The sequence below is a fragment of the Anas acuta genome, chromosome 11, assembly GCF_963932015.1.
Source record: "Anas acuta chromosome 11, bAnaAcu1.1, whole genome shotgun sequence".
Classification (NCBI taxonomy): Eukaryota; Metazoa; Chordata; class Aves; order Anseriformes; family Anatidae; genus Anas; species Anas acuta.
The window spans coordinates 13,090,935-13,108,434 of NC_088989.1; the positions used below are offsets into that span (position 1 = coordinate 13,090,935).

Below are 17,500 nucleotides of genomic sequence, written 5' to 3' on the forward strand. Positions count from 1 at the left end.
TCCTTGTCCCCGTCCTTGGCCCACTTGGGGTGGCGGTGGCAGCGGCGGCGGCGGCGGCAGCAGTCGGGCGGTGGGCGAGCACTGGAGGCGTCGGGGGGCTGGCGCACGCTGCCCGTCCTGGTGCTGACCTCCACCGAGCGGGCGAGCCGGCGGGCGGCGGAGGCGAGGATGGGCGCCGGGGCCAGCGCCGAGGAGAAGCACTCGCGCGAGCTGGAGAAGAAGCTGAAGGAGGACGCTGAGAAGGATGCCAGGACCGTCAAGCTGCTGCTGCTGGGTAGGCGGGCACGGCCTCAAAAGGGGTTGGGAGGGGTCAAGGTTTTGGGGAGGGGGTGCCCAAACCTCCTGTGCTGCAGCCCCGCAGCCCACCCAGCAGCCCCAAGATCCCCAGAACCCCTTAAACTCACCCAGCCCATCCTACAGACCGCCCTCTATCCCCCAAGCACCCCATACACACTCCAAGCCATCCCCAAACCCACCCCAGCCCCCCGCTGCTCCGAGGCACCCCCAAATCCCTCCCAGCCATGGCTCCAGCTCCAGGGTCTCCCCCTGTGCCCCCCCAGCACTGCGGGTCCCTCCCGGACCCCCACTGGTGCTCAGTGCTCCCATGGGTTCTGTCTCCCCCCATGTCCCAGTCCAGGGTGGTCCCCCCTTGCGCTGCCACACCGTGTCCCCAGTCCCAACCCCGGTCCCCCCAGAATGTCCCCAGCTGAGCCCCCCACAGCTCCCATTGCCCTATCCTTGGGGCTGCAGCATCACCACAACCCCGGAGCCCTCCCAGACCCCACCGTGACCCCCTCCCCACCCTGGGGCTGCAGGATGCTTTGCTGTGCACGCAGCCCCCCCCCCCCCAAAAAAAAAAAGGGCGCCCACCGCTGTGACCCTGCTTTGCCTCCACAGGGGCAGGGGAGTCGGGGAAGAGCACCATCGTCAAGCAGATGAAGTAAGTATTGGGGGGAGAGGCTGGTGGGGGGCAGCCCACGGGTTCCCCACACCCCTCGGTGCCCAGCTCAGCCCCGTGCCCCCCGTCCTGGCCAGGATTATCCACCAGGATGGTTACTCGCTGGAGGAATGCTTGGAGTTCATCGCCATCATCTACAGCAACACGCTGCAGTCCATGCTGGCCATAGTGCGCGCCATGAGCACCCTCAACATCCAGTACGGAGACTCGGCCCGCCAGGTGAGGGGCACTCAGCGCAGGGCACGGGGACCCCTCCCTTAAAATTAACCCCCCCTGACCCTGCTGAGTCCCTGTCCCGCGCAGGATGACGCCCGCAAGCTGCTGCACCTCTCGGACACCATCGAGGAGGGCACCATGCCCAAGGAGATGTCAGACATCATCGGGCGGCTCTGGAAGGACGCGGGCATCCAAGCCTGCTTCGACCGTGCCTCCGAGTACCAGCTTAATGATTCAGCTGGATAGTACGTGCTGGGGGGAGGGTTGGGGGGGCACCCATGGGTGCAGACCCGGGTGGGAGATGCCTGATGCCCGCGGTGTGCCTGGGCAGCTACCTGTCGGACCTGGAGCGCCTGGTGACCCCCGGCTACGTCCCCACGGAGCAGGACGTGCTGCGCTCCCGTGTCAAAACCACCGGCATCATCGAGACCCAGTTCTCCTTCAAGGACCTCAACTTCAGGTAGGGGTTGAGCTTGAGCAACCCCCCCACCACCACCACCTTGCCCCATAGGGCTCCGGTGTGGGGGTGGTCAGGGGGTGGGGGGGGGGCGTGCTGAGCCCTCCTGGTCCTGCCCAGGATGTTCGACGTGGGGGGGCAGCGCTCGGAGCGCAAGAAGTGGATCCACTGCTTCGAGGGGGTGACCTGCATCATCTTCATCGCGGCCCTCAGCGCCTACGACATGGTGCTGGTGGAGGACGACGAAGTGGTGAGTGGCCGTGCTGGGGTTTTGGGGGGGGTGGGGGCTGAGGGGGGCTGAAACGGGGCTAACGGGGCCGTGTCCCTCCGCAGAACCGCATGCACGAGAGCCTGCACCTCTTCAACAGCATCTGCAACCACCGCTACTTCGCCACCACCTCCATCGTCCTTTTCCTGAACAAGAAGGATGTCTTCCTGGAGAAGATCAAGAAGGCCCACCTCAGCATCTGCTTCCCCGACTATGACGGTGAGGCGGCCGTGGCTCCTCCGCCGGGGGCAGGCTGCGAGGGGGGGGGTGGGGAAGCTTTGGGTGCCAGCCCCCCTCCCTTTGAGGGGCACCCATCGGGTGTCCCCAGCACCCCAGGGCTTGGGGAGGGGGGGGGGGACACACGGCCCTGCCTGCCACCAGGTCCCAACACCTACGAGGACGCCGGCAACTACATCAAGCTGCAGTTCCTGGAGCTGAACATGCGGCGGGACGTGAAGGAGATCTACTCGCACATGACCTGCGCCACCGATACCGAGAACGTCAAGTTCGTCTTCGACGCCGTCACCGACATCATCATCAAGGAGAACCTCAAGGATTGCGGGCTCTTCTGAGCCCCGGCCCCCACCACCCCCCTCCCACACCCCCCCCACACACACCCCGCTGGTGCCCCTAACCCCCCCTCTGCCACCACCCCTGCTCGTCCCCAGATGCCGGCGATGTGACCTGCGCAGCTCCAGAGCCCCCCCGGGCATTTGGCCACAGCCCTGTCCCCTCCCCGAGGTCACCCCCCCGGCTGTGAGCACCGTGGGTGACACTGGGGGCTTGGGGTCCTTGGGTAGCACCTCCCCAGCAAAGGGGGAGCCAGCGCTGCTGGGGGACCCCCAAAAACGTGGGGACAACCTGGGGGGGCTCCCAGTCCATAGTTCCCACCCCCAGGAGTCCCCTCCTACATCCCCGCTCCCCCCTTCAGCCCCCCAGTCCCTCCCCAGGGAGGAGGAAAGCAGCCACATCGAGGGAGGGGGGGGCGTATTCTTTTTTTTTTTTTTTCTTTCTACATTTTATTATTTCAAACCACGTGAACAATTCGGTAAAACATCCCGTGGGAAAAGCGGGGCCTGGCTCCTGGGGGGGGGGAAGATGGGGGGGAAACAGGGGACAGAGCTGGGGAGGGGAAGAGGGGGGGGGCTGCTCTGTACAGCAGGGTGTCCCCCGCCAGCGCAGCTAGCCCTATGCACTAGGCTCTATTAGAGAGGGCCGGGGGGGGGCAGCCGCCCTCTCCCCCTGGCCCAGCGCCGGACAAGAGGGGGGTGGGAGGGGGGGGGCACGCAGCCCCCCGTGCGCCGGAGGGGCCCCCCCCACACAAGGCACACGGTTTCGGCATTACCTGCACCAAGACGACGCGACCACTTAGCACTTGACGCTTTTAAATAGTTTCTTAAAAAGGTTTCTTTAAAAAGCAACGTAAACCAAGCTCTGTGTGTGTGTGTGTGTGTGTGTCGGTGTGTGGGTTTGGGTTTGTTTTTTTTTTTTGTGTTTTTTTTTGTCTTTTCTGTTTTTTAAAAGGAATGTTATCAGTCGTGGCTCCTCGTGGGGGGGTGGGGGTCCCTTCACCGGCCCCTGCGGTGGTGGGAGCCCCGCGGCACTTCCCCGGGCACGACTTTTTTTGGATGTAAACGGTGCAGAAGTGATTTCCTGGAACCCAATAAAAAAAAGGGGCTGGGGTGACCGGTTAGCAACCACGAGGGAAAAGTCCCTGCCCCCGGCCCCACTGGCCAAGGGGGGGGACACGGGGGGGAGGACGGAGGGACCGGCGGCTGTAGGGGACGGTGGGGATGGCCCCAGGCTGGGCGCCACGGGCAGCGCACTCCCACCCCACTGCCACAGTCGTCACCAAAACGTCTCTTTAGGGGGAAATCGGGGCCGGGGGGGGGATGAAACCAAAGAGGAGAAGCAGAAATCGCTGGGCAGCGCGCTCCTTCCTTCGTCGGCACGGCCTGAGGGAGAGAGAGAGACCCGTGAGCAGGACCGGGGCTGGGGACACGGGACGGGGGGGGGACACAGGGGACACAGGGCTGAGGGCAGTGCTCCTCCTGTCCCTGCTGGCACCCACCTCGCCACCCTCAGAAGAGCCCGCAGTCCTTCAGGTTGTTTTTGATGATGACGTCGGTGACGGCATCAAAGACAAACTGCACGTTTTTGGTGTCGGTGGCGCAGGTGAAGTGCGTGTAGATCTCCTTGGTGTCCTTCCGCTTGTTCAGGTCCTCGAACTTGCTCTGGATGTAGCCGGCTGCCTCGTCGTACTTGTTGGCACCTGGAGAGGGGAAGGCGAGGTTGGGGATGCCCCACGGCACCACACAGCAGCGGCAGAGCCACCCTCACCCCCCCGGGCTAACCCCAAACCCACCCAGCCCCACAGCACCCCACACGCCACCAAACCCCATGCTTTGCTCCCCAGGGCCATGTGGCATGATCGCCATCTCAGGACCCCCCCCCACGCACTGCAGGGACATTCCTGCAGCCCTAAGGATTCAGTGCAGAGCCCCAAAGGCTTCTTGGGCAGGGACCACCGCTGCCCAGCCCACCGCCAGCCTCCTCTGGCAGGGGAAGCCCCACGCAGCCGCTGCTGCCGGCTCCGTACCGCTGTACTCGGGGAAGCAGATGGTCAGGGGGCTGTGCACGATCTTCTCCTCGAAGAGGTCCTTCTTGTTGAGGAAGAGGATGATGGACGTGTCCGTGAACCACTTGTTGTTGCAGATGCTGTCGAACAGCTTCATGCTCTCGTGCATCCGATTCTGGCAGGGGACAGCACCGTGTGAGGCAGGGGCACGGTGGTGCCACCAGCCTTCCATTTGGCCACCAGGCTGGGCTGGGACACTGGCGGCCACCAGAGCAGAGCACGGGGTCTGGCACTGCATGGAGAGGGCACCCCAAACCTGGATGTCCGCCCCCCTCACTTACCATCTCCTCGTCTTCTGCCAGCACCAGGTCGTAGGCGCTGAGGGCCACGCAGAAGATGATGGCCGTCACCCCCTCGAAGCAGTGGATCCACTTCTTGCGCTCCGAGCGCTGGCCGCCCACGTCGAACATCCTGCGGAGCAGGGGCAGCGTGGGCAGGCAGCACCCCCGGCCCCACCAGCATCCCCAGCCCTGCCTCAGTTTCCCCAGCAGACCCAGGAGGTGTCCATCAAAGGGCAAACGGGGGCAGGATCAGGCCGCCCGTGCCTGGAGGCGTCACGGCCCTGTGCCCACCTCCAGCAGAAGACCCCGCAGACCCCGAGTGGGCGCTGCTGGGTTTGGGATAGAGCTGGGGACGTAGCTATGGACAGGATGAAGTGCACCAGGTGCCTCTCCCACTCTGGGCACCAGAGGATGCCCTGGCTCCACGGAGCACAGCCTGGCGGCAGCGCTGCATCCTCCACAGACAGATCTTTGCTCAGCTGTTGGAGGGGTTCCAGCCCTGATGTGCCCCAAACCCCCCACCCAGGGGCCCTGAACCCATTCTGCCTGTCTCTGCTGGCTCCTCCAAGCCTTGGAGCGCTGTGGAACAGCCACCACACAGCCTCGGTTGAGGCAGGAGTTTTGGCAGATCTGCTCCCACCCCAATCCCTGAGCAACCCCAACATCACCCCCACCAGAAGCTCAGCACCAGCCCCGCACACCAGCACCAGCACCCAAGCAGGATTCAGCCCTCTGAGGCCTGGGGAGGAGGCCTCGTGTCTGCGGCAGGGCTGGGCGTACTTGAAATGGAGGTCCTTGAAGGTGAAGTGGGTCTCCACGATGCCGGTGGTCTTCACCCTGGTCCGCAGCACATCCTGCTGGGTGGGGATGTAGTCGGCCCGGGCTATCCTCTCCAGGTCATTCAGGTAGCTGGGAAGGGAGCAGAAGGGCACTGTGTAAGCTGGGTGGTGGGGCAGGGGACATCCCTTGTGATGGGGGACATCCTGGGGGTGGCACCAGGCACCAACCGGGCTGGGCAACGCCGAGCCCCCAGCACGCAGACACCCCCCATCCATAGCCCAGAGACCCCTTACGGGCTGGGAACACGGGGACAGGGCCGTGCAGCCCCCCGGGGAGCCACCAGCCCCTCCGATGACGCAGCAGCGGGGACACAGGGGAGGGGACGCAAGGAGACGAGGCCGCGGCACCGGGGCCCGCGCAGCCGTAACGCTTCCCCGGCTCGCGGCGGGGAGGGAAGGGGGGGGGAACGGAAAGAGGAAAGTATTCATCGCCACGGCAACGGGCCACAGCACCAGCGGAAACAATTTCTGGCACCGTGCCATTTACAGTCACAAAAAAAAAAAAAAAAAAAAGCAAACACAAAGGGCTTCATCCCCCCCCCCCCCCCCGGGAGGAAACGGGCACAGGCCTCGGCTCCCGTGTAGGGACGTCCCTGCTCCTCGCCAGAGCGGCCGCCAGCTTTAATCGCTCCGGCTCAAGTTAATTGGGTTACGATAAGCAAGCTGCTTCCCCCGGGAGAATTAGGTGCCCCCCCCCCCGGTAATGTGGGGAGAGCCGCATAGAGCTCGCAGGCACCAAGGCCGCGGTGGTGGGCGTGGGGCTGGGGGGTGCCGGGGTGGGTGCGGGTGGCGCAGCGCGGGCGCAGCCAGAGCCAGGCCGCACCTCCCCGGCGCGCTCGAAAACAGCCGGAAACGCAGCCGGCCTCCGGCTGACACAAAAACAGGAAACCAGCGCTGGGGAGGCAGGGCCGCGGCGGGGCTCGGGGCTCGGACCCAGCGCCCAGCCTGCGCCACCGGCTCCTCGCCCCGCAGCTGCGGTGTCCCCGGCCCCGCGGTGTCCCCAGCCCCTCATGGTGCAGCGCCCGCAGGCATCGCCCCCGGCCCACACGGTGAAGGCCGAGGCTGAAGTAGTCTCTTCATTAACACCACCCCGACACTCGTAGCACGCTGGGTGCGGCACAAATGTTTCTAGGATGATCTCTTTGGAAGACATGTGTATGTGAATTGTGGGTTTCAGTGTCCCCGGAGCTGTAGGGACGGCGGGGAGGCTCTGGGCTGGAGCCCATGCCAGAGGGACCCAACGTGGCAAGTGCCTGTGACCGAGCACGGGGCTGCCACCGCTGTGTCTCCCCCAGCAGTCGGCTCTCCAGCATCGTTTCCACCAGTGATCCCAGCGCAGAAGAGCGATCATGCTTTAGGCAGCTTAACTTATTTAATAAATCTCTTTAGGGATAAATTGAACCAGATGCAGTCAATTTACCTATCTAAGCACGAGTTTGCCAGCTAATACGCTAGCATAATGCTGATTTTTTCCCCACATGAACTCATTTGGAAAAAAAAAACAACAATCAACTGAAGAAGCTACCTCGTGCATCCCGCTCAGAACAAGCATCCCCACGTTTCTTTGGGGTTTTTCCCCCTGTGGTTACTCACTCCCTATGCAAACAGCCATGAGGGAGAAATGACCAGGAGGAACCCCTGGTTGCCGGATGGCAGAGCCATCTCGCCGGGCTCTTCCCTTCCCATTTAAGCAACCATAGCAAGTGGGGGAAACAAAAAAAAAAAGAACAAAACAAAAAAACAGAAAACCTCTACCCAGGAAGAAATTCAGCACTAACCATCTTCTTGCAAGGCGAAACAGCACTGGGAGCAGCACCCGCGTGAAGAAAACCTGCAGCCAGCGTGGAGGGGGGTGAGGGGCCCGAGCTGGGGAACGGGGACACTGCAGGGACCTGGTGTGAGTACGTGACGGGGGCACAGCCCCAACCCTGCTCCTAAACCCCACCAAAAGAGGGAGAGAAGGAAGAAGGGTACTCACTAGGCGGCGGAGTCGTTCAGCTGGTATTCGCGGGAGCGGTTAAAGCAGGCCTGGACCCCGTGGTCAGCCCACAGCCTCCGGATCACGTTGGCAAGGTCCTCGGGCATGATGCCCTGCTCTTCCGCAGCACAGGAGAGTGCAAAGAGCTGGCGAGCGTCGTCCTGCGGGAGAACAGGGCCGGGCGTCAGCTCCGCCACCCTCCGCAAGCCCTGGGGACACCACCCCATGCCAAGGCTGCCCATCGTAGACACCCACAGGAAAAAAAAACTCAGGATGGGCAAAAATCACCTCTCCCAACCCAGGAAGCCCGTGGCTTTCCCCTTTCTTCCTACTGTTTATACTTTGGGTCCCCCCACCCTATCTTTAGGGCCAGGAGGTCACAGCCCAGGGGACAGCAGAGCTTGGGCAGGGCCACCCTGAGCACAGGTTCAGCGCCGGCAGCTTCAGCTCCCCAGAGGGGCTGGGGCACACACGGGGGCACGCACCGCTCTGGAGGAATCCCCGAAGTCAATCTGCAGGTTCCCCATGGCCTTGATGATGGCCATGATGGACTGGATTGTGTTGCTGTAGACCACGGCTTTGTACTGCCGGCACTCCTCCTCCGAGTAGCCATCTTCGTGGATGATCCTGGGGGCAGGGGACAGGGTCAGGCTCTGCCCCGAGCGAGGTGCCAGCAGCCGGGGGCTTCCCACAGCCTCTTCAAGCCTGGGAAGCTGCTCCAGCTCCAGCACCACCGAGGACAGACACCGAGGACACGCTCAGTGCTGCAGTACCCCAGCAGCCAGCACCACTTTGGGGGCCGGCACCACCAGTTTGGAGCCTGGGGACAGCCCGGCGGCACCCACGGTGCCCCACCAGGGACGGGGACGTCCCCAGCAGCCCCACTCCTCCCCGTCAGGTATTGGCTTTCACGGTGGCGCTCGGTGGCTGGCACCTGAGCTCACCGCCTCCTCTCACCGCATGCAATGAAATATTCAAAGGACAGCTCTGGGTGACTGTCCCCGCTGGCTCTAGCCTGGTGGCAGGGGCGCTGGGGACATTTGGGACAGCCATAACCAGCCCTTGGGGTGCTGGGAGGGACAGGGCAGGCCTGCGGACTACTCACTTCATCTGTTTGACGATGGTGCTCTTCCCAGACTCGCCGGCACCTGCGGAGGAAGGGGACAGACACACGGACGAGCTGTGAGCTGCAGCCTGAAGCCAGGGATCCCCCTGCCACCACGGATACCCCACCACACGCTGGGACCCCGGCGGCACTACAGCGACAGGAGAGCAATGCTGGGGGGACAGAACCCAGCACAGGGCTGTTCTGTGACACCCAGGGTCATCGGCATGGCTGGGAAAAACCCAGGCAGGTTTGGCATTGGCCGGGGATGTGTCACCCTCGGTGGCAACTCTGCCACCACCCCGAGAAGAGGGGACGTGCAGCTCGCACCAGGCTGTCCCTCCCCGGGCCGGGAGGGCGGAAGGAGTGAAGTCATCCTGGCTGCTGAAAGGAGAAGCTGAAAGGGGAAGCTCGAAGGGACGCTGCCCATCCCTTGTCCCTTCTCTGGGCTGGGACAACGGCCCGGAGCAATCCCCCTGTGTGGGGGCTTCGAGCAGCACCCCTGGGGGATGCCGACAGCAGAGTCGGGTGGGATGCAAGCCCTAGGGTCCTCTGGTGTGAGGTCCCAGCAGCACGGCAGCTGGGGCAGCCTCTTCCAGCCCTCCATGGGGATCCCCCAGCCCGGGCCACGCTTCAGACCTGGCCCTGGCCCCCCACCACAAGGGCTGCTCGGACCCCGGGCACTGCTGGAAGGTCCCGGTGGCCACAGAGCCGCCCTTAAAGAGGGCCCCAAGCAGCCAACGGCAGGGCTGCTCCGCCGCTGGCCACAGAGGGGGAAGAGAGATTACAGAGGAGCTCAAAAAGTGGAGATTATGCTAAAATTAACCTGCAAAAGCACAGCTCGTGGTTGCGGCTGAGACGCAGCAGCAGGGAGCAAGGCGGCTGGCGGGGCACAGGCAGACGTCACCTTCTGCACGGGTGACAGCCGTGTGCCCTCGTGGGGAGCACCGTGACCCCACGCAGCCCAGGTACAACGAGGCCACACAGGGGTTTTATGCTCACCACGGCACCGGGAGCCCGCTGCCTGCTTCAGCTGCTCTGCGAAAACACAGCGGCACCGCACTCGTGGCTGTTGTGAGCCTTTTCTTGGCTCTTGCCCCAGGTGTCCCCTACCGCACCTCCCACGCTGCCGCTGCTCTCTCCCATCCAAGTCCCTGAAGCCACCGTCCTTCTTAACCCCAACTGCTGTCCCCAAAGCCGAGTGCCAGCAGCGAGGGTCACACCCCGGTACCCGCCAGGCAGAGCATCCCTCTATCCCCAGCCCGTGCCGCAGGGCCCCGAGGCAGCAGCACCCCACACCCAAGGCAGGACCCGGCACGCATCTGCGGCATCTTTCTTTGGTTACGGGGCTCCGCGGATGACACGTGTTTCTCATTTGGCCCAAAATACACAATTTGGCTGGAACCTCGCAGGCTTGACCCGACGGAAATAAAACTGTACTTGGTTTGGAGAGGCGGATCGGGTTTCTTTCTTTCTTTCTTTCCACCCAGAGCTTCCCCCCGTCTCCGAAGGCCGTCTCCTTTGGAAAAGGATCCCCGCAGCCAGCCACGCCGCGTGGAAAATCCCTGCTCAGACGGGCTGGCTGCAGGGACACGGTGCAGGGCAGGTCCCCACGCAGGGACAGCACCCGGCACAGGGGACCCCAGGCCATGCAAGCACCCCACGCACGGAGAAGGGTCCTGGGAGCAACATCAGTGCCAACCCCATATGGGGACACCGTGACAGCAGGAGCTGGCGTAGGGCATCAAGCATCATCCCCACGCACCCCAAGCACCCCCAAATCCCACTCTGGCAGCCCGTAGAGGTGTCCCCGTGGTGGGGGCTGCACATCCAGCCCGCTCCCTGCCTGCACATCGCTGCTCCCCTCTCCCCACAGCCTCAAGGGCCCCACAGCTGCTCCCCAGACCTGACCCTCGCCTGCAGCAGGGCCCGCGGCAGGAGGAGCGCGGGGAGGGACGGAGCCCGGCCGCCGGCGCACGGCGTGCGGAGCCGGTTTTCAAGCGGAGCGTTGAGTCACGTTAGCTGCGGGGAAGGCATTTTTCCCCTTTCGTAATCCGTATTTAGCAGGAGCACTTTAGTACCTCATTAACTCTGACAGCTTAATCCCAGCCCCAGCACTGCCTGCAGAGCTGGGGGTGCCAGCGCTGGGTGGGATGGGGCCTCCAGATTTGGGCACCTCTCGGCACGGGCAGAGCCCTCGGGCTGGACACCGGGACCACCGCAATGAGCCTCCCGCTCCAATTTCCCTTCCAAATCACCTCCTTTCCCTAATGAGCCAGTAATTGCCTGGGGAGCTACACTCAGTGTGACCGGGTGCTGCCGCCAGTGCGCAGACAGCAGCTGGGACAGGGACACCACGCAGGTACAGGGAGCCAAACCATCCCCTCACAACCCCACACGGACAGCGCAAGGGTTCAGGGCACCCCTGGAAGCTGCTGCTCCGGGGATGGAGGCGCGATGCTGCCACCCGTGCCCTGTCACGGCCGGGCCTGGCCCGGATCACGGCCGCTGGGACATGACCACGCTCGTTCCCAGACTGTCCTACAAAAATAGGAGGAGAGCGCGTGCTCCTGGGCTGCTTTTCCCCGTTGAAAATAATCTTTTAAAATTTTAAAAGTAAGCAAGCAGATGGCCAGCTCCAAAACGCAGCCTCCCAGCCGAGAAGAAACTTGTTCGGCTGCGGATCCGGCTTCCTTTTGGAGAGCCCCAGGGTTTGGAGACCCCAGCATCACCGGGAGCAGGGCTGGAAAACATCCCAAACCCTGAGCAGCCACCAGGATGCACCCCTCGGGCAGGCGAGGGACGGGTCCCTCGGACTGGCCATTGAATGGGATTTGCAAAGCTCTGCATTAAAAGCGTAGTCACCACGGATGGGAGAAAAAGACTTTAAAAAAAAACAAAAAAAAATGATTCCCCTCGACATTTTCCTTGCTATCTAAAATAGATGGAAAATTGCTTTAAAAATAATTGCATGTAAGAAAAAAAAAAAAAAGCCACAGCAACGCCGAGTGTTTTTCCAAGCGGCCATCTGACTGCTGCACAGAGCTGGCCGCTCTCCAGGAGGGCCCTGCCAGCCCCAGGGGAGCCGGGTGGGTGCTGCCACCCGGGGGTCCCCACGAACCCCCCCCCACAGGTGCTGTGAGGGGAGAGGGGACAGCACCGAGCCAGGGCTGCCTGCACAGAGCTGGGAGCAGAGGGCGGAGGGGACAGCAGCCCCCGTGTCCCCATCACACCCCAGTGTCCCCCCCAGCCCGTCCCACGAGGCCAAGCACCGGAGCTTGGCTTTGAAGGCGCTGAATTGGGGCTGAAAAGGGGTGCAGGGCACCTGGGGGGCACCTGGGACACGCAGCACGGGCTGCATCCAGCCACGCCATCCGCTTCCAGGCAGCCGATGGAGACGCGACTCAGCCTGTGGCTTTCTGGCAAAAAGTGCTGAAAGCACACCGAAAAAAAAAAAAAATCCTCTGCGGGAAGGATGTTCGGAGCGAGCAGGGGAGGCGTGTCTGGGCCAGGAATGGCTTTTCTGAACACCCCCCTGCCACCGACAAGGGACGCTGACGTTTACAGGCCGGACAGAACTATTCCTGTGCCTTTTTTTCCAGGAACCACGAAACTTTCCTTCTTGCTTTCTGCCACTGAAATCCCAGAACAGCGACTCCCACCATCCCCCTGGCACCCTCACGCCCTTGCTCCTGGGGCTGCGGTGACACCGGGTCCTTTGTGCCCCTGCGGGGACATGGGGCAGCGAGCTGTCCTGCCCCAAACACGGTCAGGGCCACCGGTGCCCACCCCTGGGTGCTGCACAGGGAGGCTTCTGTAACCTGCAGCAGGTTTGCACACCCGTGTCACCAACACATCTGCAGACGTGGGCAAGCACCGAGGCCGAGGCTGGGTGCCTGGGCACACCCAGCACCCACGGGGGGCTCCCCAACCTGTCCCCACCCCACAGCCGGGTGCCCCCCAGGTCGCAGAGTGGCACAGGTTGGAGCAGAGGGCACTGCCCCGGGGTGTTCACAGCGAGGAGAGCGGCGCAGGGCGGGGAGGAAGGAAAAGCAGTGAGGCAGGAGCGGGCGCTGCAGGGCCGGCCGCCCGCAGGCACGCGATCCAGCGGCAGCCCCGTGAGCGCCGGGGAAACGCCGCCGCCGAAAGTCGCAGCTGGTCCCTCCCTTCCTCTATTTTTGTGCGAGCAGAAGAAGTCGCTGAGCCCCGGTGCCGCAGACACCTCCCCAGCAAGGCCTGGCTGGGGAGTGAACCCAGGGCTTGGCACCGCCGGCACCCAGCCCAGGACGGAGCCACTGTCACCCCGAGGGATGGCAGCACCTCGGCAGCACCCCGAAACCACACGCAGCACCCCCATCAGCTCACCATAGGCCTCCGGGTGCGAGCTGGCACTACGGAGCACACAGCTCCCCGCGGGGAGGGCTCCGGGAAGGGTTTGGGTTTGCCAGCGGCGCCTGCGGGGGCTTCCCACAAAACCCGAGTGAGAGGCACGGATCACCTCCATGCTCCGGCCTGGGAGCTGGCAGCCAAGAAATCCCTCTTCCTTCTTAATCCCAAACAAGCAGAAAACGGTTTTGGGACTGCTCACTCGGGGTACCGCTTGTCCACCACCAGTGACACGTCAGAACGGGCAGCAGGAGCACCGAGGACCACGCACGTCTTCCCCACCAAACCCCAAACCGAACCCCACTGAGTTTGAGGTGTGGGTCAAGGCTGGGGGGGCTCTCCCTCTGAACTGGATTTCTCCTGCTGTCTGCAAGCCCTGCCCTCAGGGAATGCCCCGAGGCGCACCCAGGCCTGCTTCACCAAACTAACACAAAAACAGGTGGAAAATTAAAAAAAGAAAAAAAAAACAAAACATCAGGGAGGAAGGGGCCGGTGGCCCCGCACGCCCAGCACTGCTTTTGGCAGCGGCGAGGATCCGGCAGCACCGAGGGTTTCACTTCTGCCTTGCGCCGGGCAGAAGGAGCCAGGAACATCTCCCCGTGCCGGGGGGAGGCAGCGCGAAACCCGCCCGCGGCGGTGGAGGAGCCGCCAGGCGGCAACTGAGGGGCTTTGATTTGTGGGCGCAGCGCCGGGAGCCCCGCCAGCACGCACAGAAGCCGCGGCGGCTGCTGGCGGCGGCAGGCAGCTCCCGTCCCCCTGCCCAGCCGGGGGGGCTCCCAGCTCCTCCTGTGCAGCACCCGGGACCCCCGCAGCAGCAGGTGCCACCCCGGGGCATCCCCCAGTGCATTTTCCGGGCGCACGGTTCGGAAATGGTCAATAGCAGCGGAGGGCTCCGGCACTGCTTGTGCTTGAACAGCTGCTAGGTGGAGGAAAATAATAATAATAATAATAATAAAAGAGTGTTTTCGCTCTGTTTTTGGCTTTGGAAACCCACTGAGATCAGAGAACCGGGTTGGCCCCATAACTGCCCTCCTCCTCGGCTCCTCCTCAGGGCCAGCCCCGGGGAGCGCCGTGGGTGCCCCGTGCGCCCTCGGCTGCCCCTCGCTCCCCCAGCCAGCGAGCACTGCTCCCGCATCACCCGTCCCAAACCGGGGGCACGGTGCCACCAAGCACCCGGCTGCCCCCTGGGGTGCCCGAGCACCACCTGGGAGGAGATAACGGGGGGCCAGGACGGGCACACCGCCGCGACGCGACGGAGGCACCACGTGTCCGCCCTGCAACACCCGCGGGGTTTCGCTCCGCCAGCGCCTTCCCCTCCCCGGAAACGAGCGGGGCTGGGGCTGCCCGTGCCTCCTGCCGGGTCGCACAGCGCGAGGGCAGCCCCCACCCCAAAATCCCCGGAGCCATCCCCGGGTAGCAGCAGCGAGGGACGGCTCCGGGGAAGAGGGTGCGCATGGGGCCGAGCTGCTTGGCGACGAAGCCTCGCAGGCAGCGGTACCTCCGGACATCTCGGGGCAGGCGGCGGCTGCACAAATAAGCGGCTGCCTGATTTCACCATGACTTCCTGCTGCTCTCGGCTTCCTCTCTCCAAGAGGGCGACGAGAAGACGGGCGGCTGCTGGCGAGAGGCAGCCATGGGGAGGTTCTCCTCTCCTCCCGTGCCCCCCGGCGTTGGAGGGGGTCCCAGGGGTGGCAGCCCCAAAAGCGAGCGAACGCCGTGCAAGCGAGGCGGGGAGAGGGCCCCGCACAGCATCCCCTGCGCCCCGGTCCCGTTAGGGGAGCGGCACCGTGGGGTGACCCCAAAGGGGATCAGGGAGAGGAAAGGGGTGCGTAGGGGGGGGTCCCTGCGCCCCGCACCGAGCTGGAGGGGTTTGGGGGTGCCCGGGATGGGCGGGGCTGGGGTGGGGGCAGCACGGCGAGGAGGTGGGAGAGGGGGGCAGCGCCCCTTTAGCGAGGAGGGGTCCCAAGAGATGGGAGGGGTGGAAGCGCAGGGCGGCCCCCAAAAGAGGGCAGGGGGTGGGGAGCCACGGGAAGGGCGGGGGCACGGCCGGGGGATGCCCGGGGCTGGAGAGGGGGGGGAGGAGGAGGAGGAAAGCACCGGGGGGGGGCGATACCGGGGGTGGAGGGGGGGGTCCGGCTGGGGGTGAGGGGGTACCCTAAGGGTACCGGGATGGGGATGGGGAAGGGGATGGAGATGGGGATGGGGAGGGGGGGGGAGATCGGGGGGGGGCTGGGGGATGCCCGTCGGGGGGCGCCGCTCACCCAGCAGCAGCAGCTTGACCTCCCGCGCCGCTTTCTCGCCGTCCTCCCGCAGGTTGCGGTCGATCATGCGGGAGCGCTCGGCGGCCGCCTTGTCCTCGGCGCTGACGGTGCAGCCCATGGCGGCGGCGCCTCCGCTGCGCGCTCCGCCGGCTCTGCCCTGCCCTGCGCGGCGCGGCGCGGGCGGGGCTCGGGGGGGGGGGGCCTGGAGGGGAAAGGGGAGGGGAAAGAGGGAAAGGGGAGGGGCGATGGGCGCGGGAAAAGGGGGGGGGGGGGGGAGGGTGCGGAGTGGGGCTGGGGGTGCGCGGGGTGGGGGCTGTGGGGTCGTGCGCACCGGTGGCCATCGCCGTGCCCCAGCCCAGATGTGCCCGGGGTGGTTGGACACCCGTGGGTTGCCCCCCGGGGGGACTCATCCCAGGTTTTATGGGGCCACCACGCACCCAAGGAAGGAGATGCATGGGGTCCGTGCACCGCAGAGGGGTTTGGGGTGATGCTGTGCCCTGGGATGTGTGTTGGGGTGCAGCATGGTCATGCGTTGCACCACCCTTCATGTGTGCACAAGCGGAGGTGCGCGGTGCTCTGGTGTGCCCCAGGAGCGTGTAAAGGGCCCTGGTGTGCCCCAGGACGTTGCTCGTTGTTCTATAGTGTGCCCCAGCACAGCCGTGCAGGGGGCCACAAAGTGTCCATGATAGATGTGAGCAGGCCTTGGGACACGGGGGTGTCACGGGGTGCCCCTAAGCAGGTGTGCAAGGGGCCACGGTGTGCCCTAGAGGAGAGGTGCACGTGGCAGTGGTGTTCCCCAGGACAGCGATGCACGGGGCCATGAGGTGCCCCAGGACAAACAGCGCAGGGCTGTGGGGCGCACAGGACAGAGGTGTGTGGGGAAATTGCTTGCCCAGGACAGACGTGCAGTGGGGCACCGTGCTGCTGAGGACAGGCCACGTAGGGCTCAGGACAAGTGCACAGGATCACCGTCACGTGGGCTTTTTGTGCCCAGGACAGATGTGACTTGAGGCACAATTTGCCCCAGGACACTGTGCATCGATCCATGATTTGCACCTGGACAGGTGTGCCATACCGTGTACCCTGTGGTGTCCCTGCAGCTCCCTCTGGAGATGCGATGTGGGGCCAGCCTGCATCCCAATGGGGGTGTGTGGGGGGGTGTGGGGCAGGACGCAGAGCCTGGGCACTGCATTTTGGGCCACCTGGGGGCTGGGGTGCTTTTGGCACAGCTATCTGGGACAGCCCTGGGGCCGGCAGTGCGTGTCCCTGTGTCCCAAGGCAGCCTTCAGAGTGGGCCTGGTGGCACTGGGTGGCAACACAGAGCTTGGGGACCTGCCGTGGGGCTCAGCACCTGGGGACCCGTGTGTCACACTGCCGGGTGGCTGGGGACAGGAGGGCACACTCCAAATGTGCCACTACCAGTGCCCCCAGCTTATGGGGAGCACTGGTGCCAGGCTGAGCTCTCCCCACGGGGACCCTCATTTCCCAGAGCTGAGGACCCACAAAATCAGCCCCCCGTTGTCGCTGGGGGGAGGACGTGTCCCCAAACACATCGCGCAGGGATCTGCCCCCCCCCCGGCCACCCTGCGGCACCCCCGTGCCTCCCAGCTGCAGCCACCGTTGAGGTTATTTGGTGCCAGCGATCCGGATTTGCTTCCAGCCGTCACCGAGGGCTTTCCTCGGGGATTGTTCGAGGAAAACAACCCCACCCGTGGCAGCCCCCACGCTGCACCAGCCCCACGGGCTGCCAGGACGCGCGCCTCCACGGGATGGGGCAGCCACGGGGCAGCGGCGGGGAGGGGACCGGAGCTCCACCGCAGGGCTGAGGGGGTCCCCGCGGCGTCCCGGGGGCAGCCGGGGGTCTCCCACGCCGTGTCCCAACCCCACGCCCCGCGTGGGCAGAGCGGCAGCGCCCCACGGCGCCCGCGGGGGTGCGCGCAGGAGCCCGGCCGCGGCCGTCGGTGAGGGCGCAGCGCCGCCGTGCGCCCGGGGAGCCCGGCGCTGTCCCCGTGTCCCCGCTGTCCCCGTGTCCCCACGGCCCCCCCTGTCCCCGTGCGTCCCCCCGTAGCCAGCAGCCCCCCCCTCCTGCTCAGACACCCCGGCACGCCTCACG

At 64.8% G+C, this 17,500-nt stretch overlaps 2 protein-coding genes across 2 annotated transcripts; one reads left to right on the forward strand and one right to left on the reverse strand.

The window, feature by feature from the left end:
• Positions 1-146: 146 nt before the first annotated feature.
• On the forward strand, positions 147-3,035 carry GNAT1 (G protein subunit alpha transducin 1). The gene is made up of 8 exons (XM_068695015.1): positions 147-274; positions 898-940; positions 1,036-1,177; positions 1,262-1,419; positions 1,506-1,634; positions 1,752-1,881; positions 1,965-2,118; positions 2,281-3,035. Exons 1-8 carry the CDS (start codon positions 169-171, stop codon positions 2,469-2,471), a joined length of 1,053 nt encoding a protein of 350 aa, XP_068551116.1. The 5' UTR covers positions 147-168; the 3' UTR covers positions 2,472-3,035.
• Positions 3,036-3,281: 246 nt separating this feature from the next.
• Positions 3,282-15,568, reverse strand: GNAI2 (G protein subunit alpha i2). The gene is made up of 9 exons (XM_068695014.1): positions 15,388-15,568; positions 8,741-8,783; positions 8,121-8,262; positions 7,636-7,796; positions 5,599-5,727; positions 4,819-4,948; positions 4,499-4,652; positions 3,971-4,171; positions 3,282-3,854 (listed from the first exon to the last, which is right to left on the reverse strand). Exons 1-8 carry the CDS (start codon positions 15,503-15,505, stop codon positions 3,981-3,983), a joined length of 1,068 nt encoding a protein of 355 aa, XP_068551115.1. The 5' UTR covers positions 15,506-15,568; the 3' UTR covers positions 3,282-3,854; positions 3,971-3,980.
• Between the last annotated feature and the right edge of the window lie 1,932 nt (positions 15,569-17,500).

Coding starts and splice junctions, on each gene's coding strand:
- GNAI2 (XM_068695014.1), bottom strand. CDS start 15,505: ATGGGCTGCACCGTCAGCGCCGAGGACAAGGCGGCCGCCGAGCGCTCC. Junction 8,784..15,387: donor GGTCAAGCTGCTGCTGCTGG/GTGAGCGGCGCC, acceptor CTTCCTCCGCAG/GTGCCGGCGAGTCTGGGAAG. Junction 7,797..8,120: donor TCGGGGATTCCTCCAGAGCG/GTGCGTGCCCCC, acceptor GTTCTCCCGCAG/GACGACGCTCGCCAGCTCTT.
- GNAT1 (XM_068695015.1), top strand. CDS start 169: ATGGGCGCCGGGGCCAGCGCCGAGGAGAAGCACTCGCGCGAGCTGGAG. Junction 941..1,035: donor ACCATCGTCAAGCAGATGAA/GTAAGTATTGGG, acceptor CGTCCTGGCCAG/GATTATCCACCAGGATGGTT. Junction 1,420..1,505: donor CTTAATGATTCAGCTGGATA/GTACGTGCTGGG, acceptor GTGCCTGGGCAG/CTACCTGTCGGACCTGGAGC.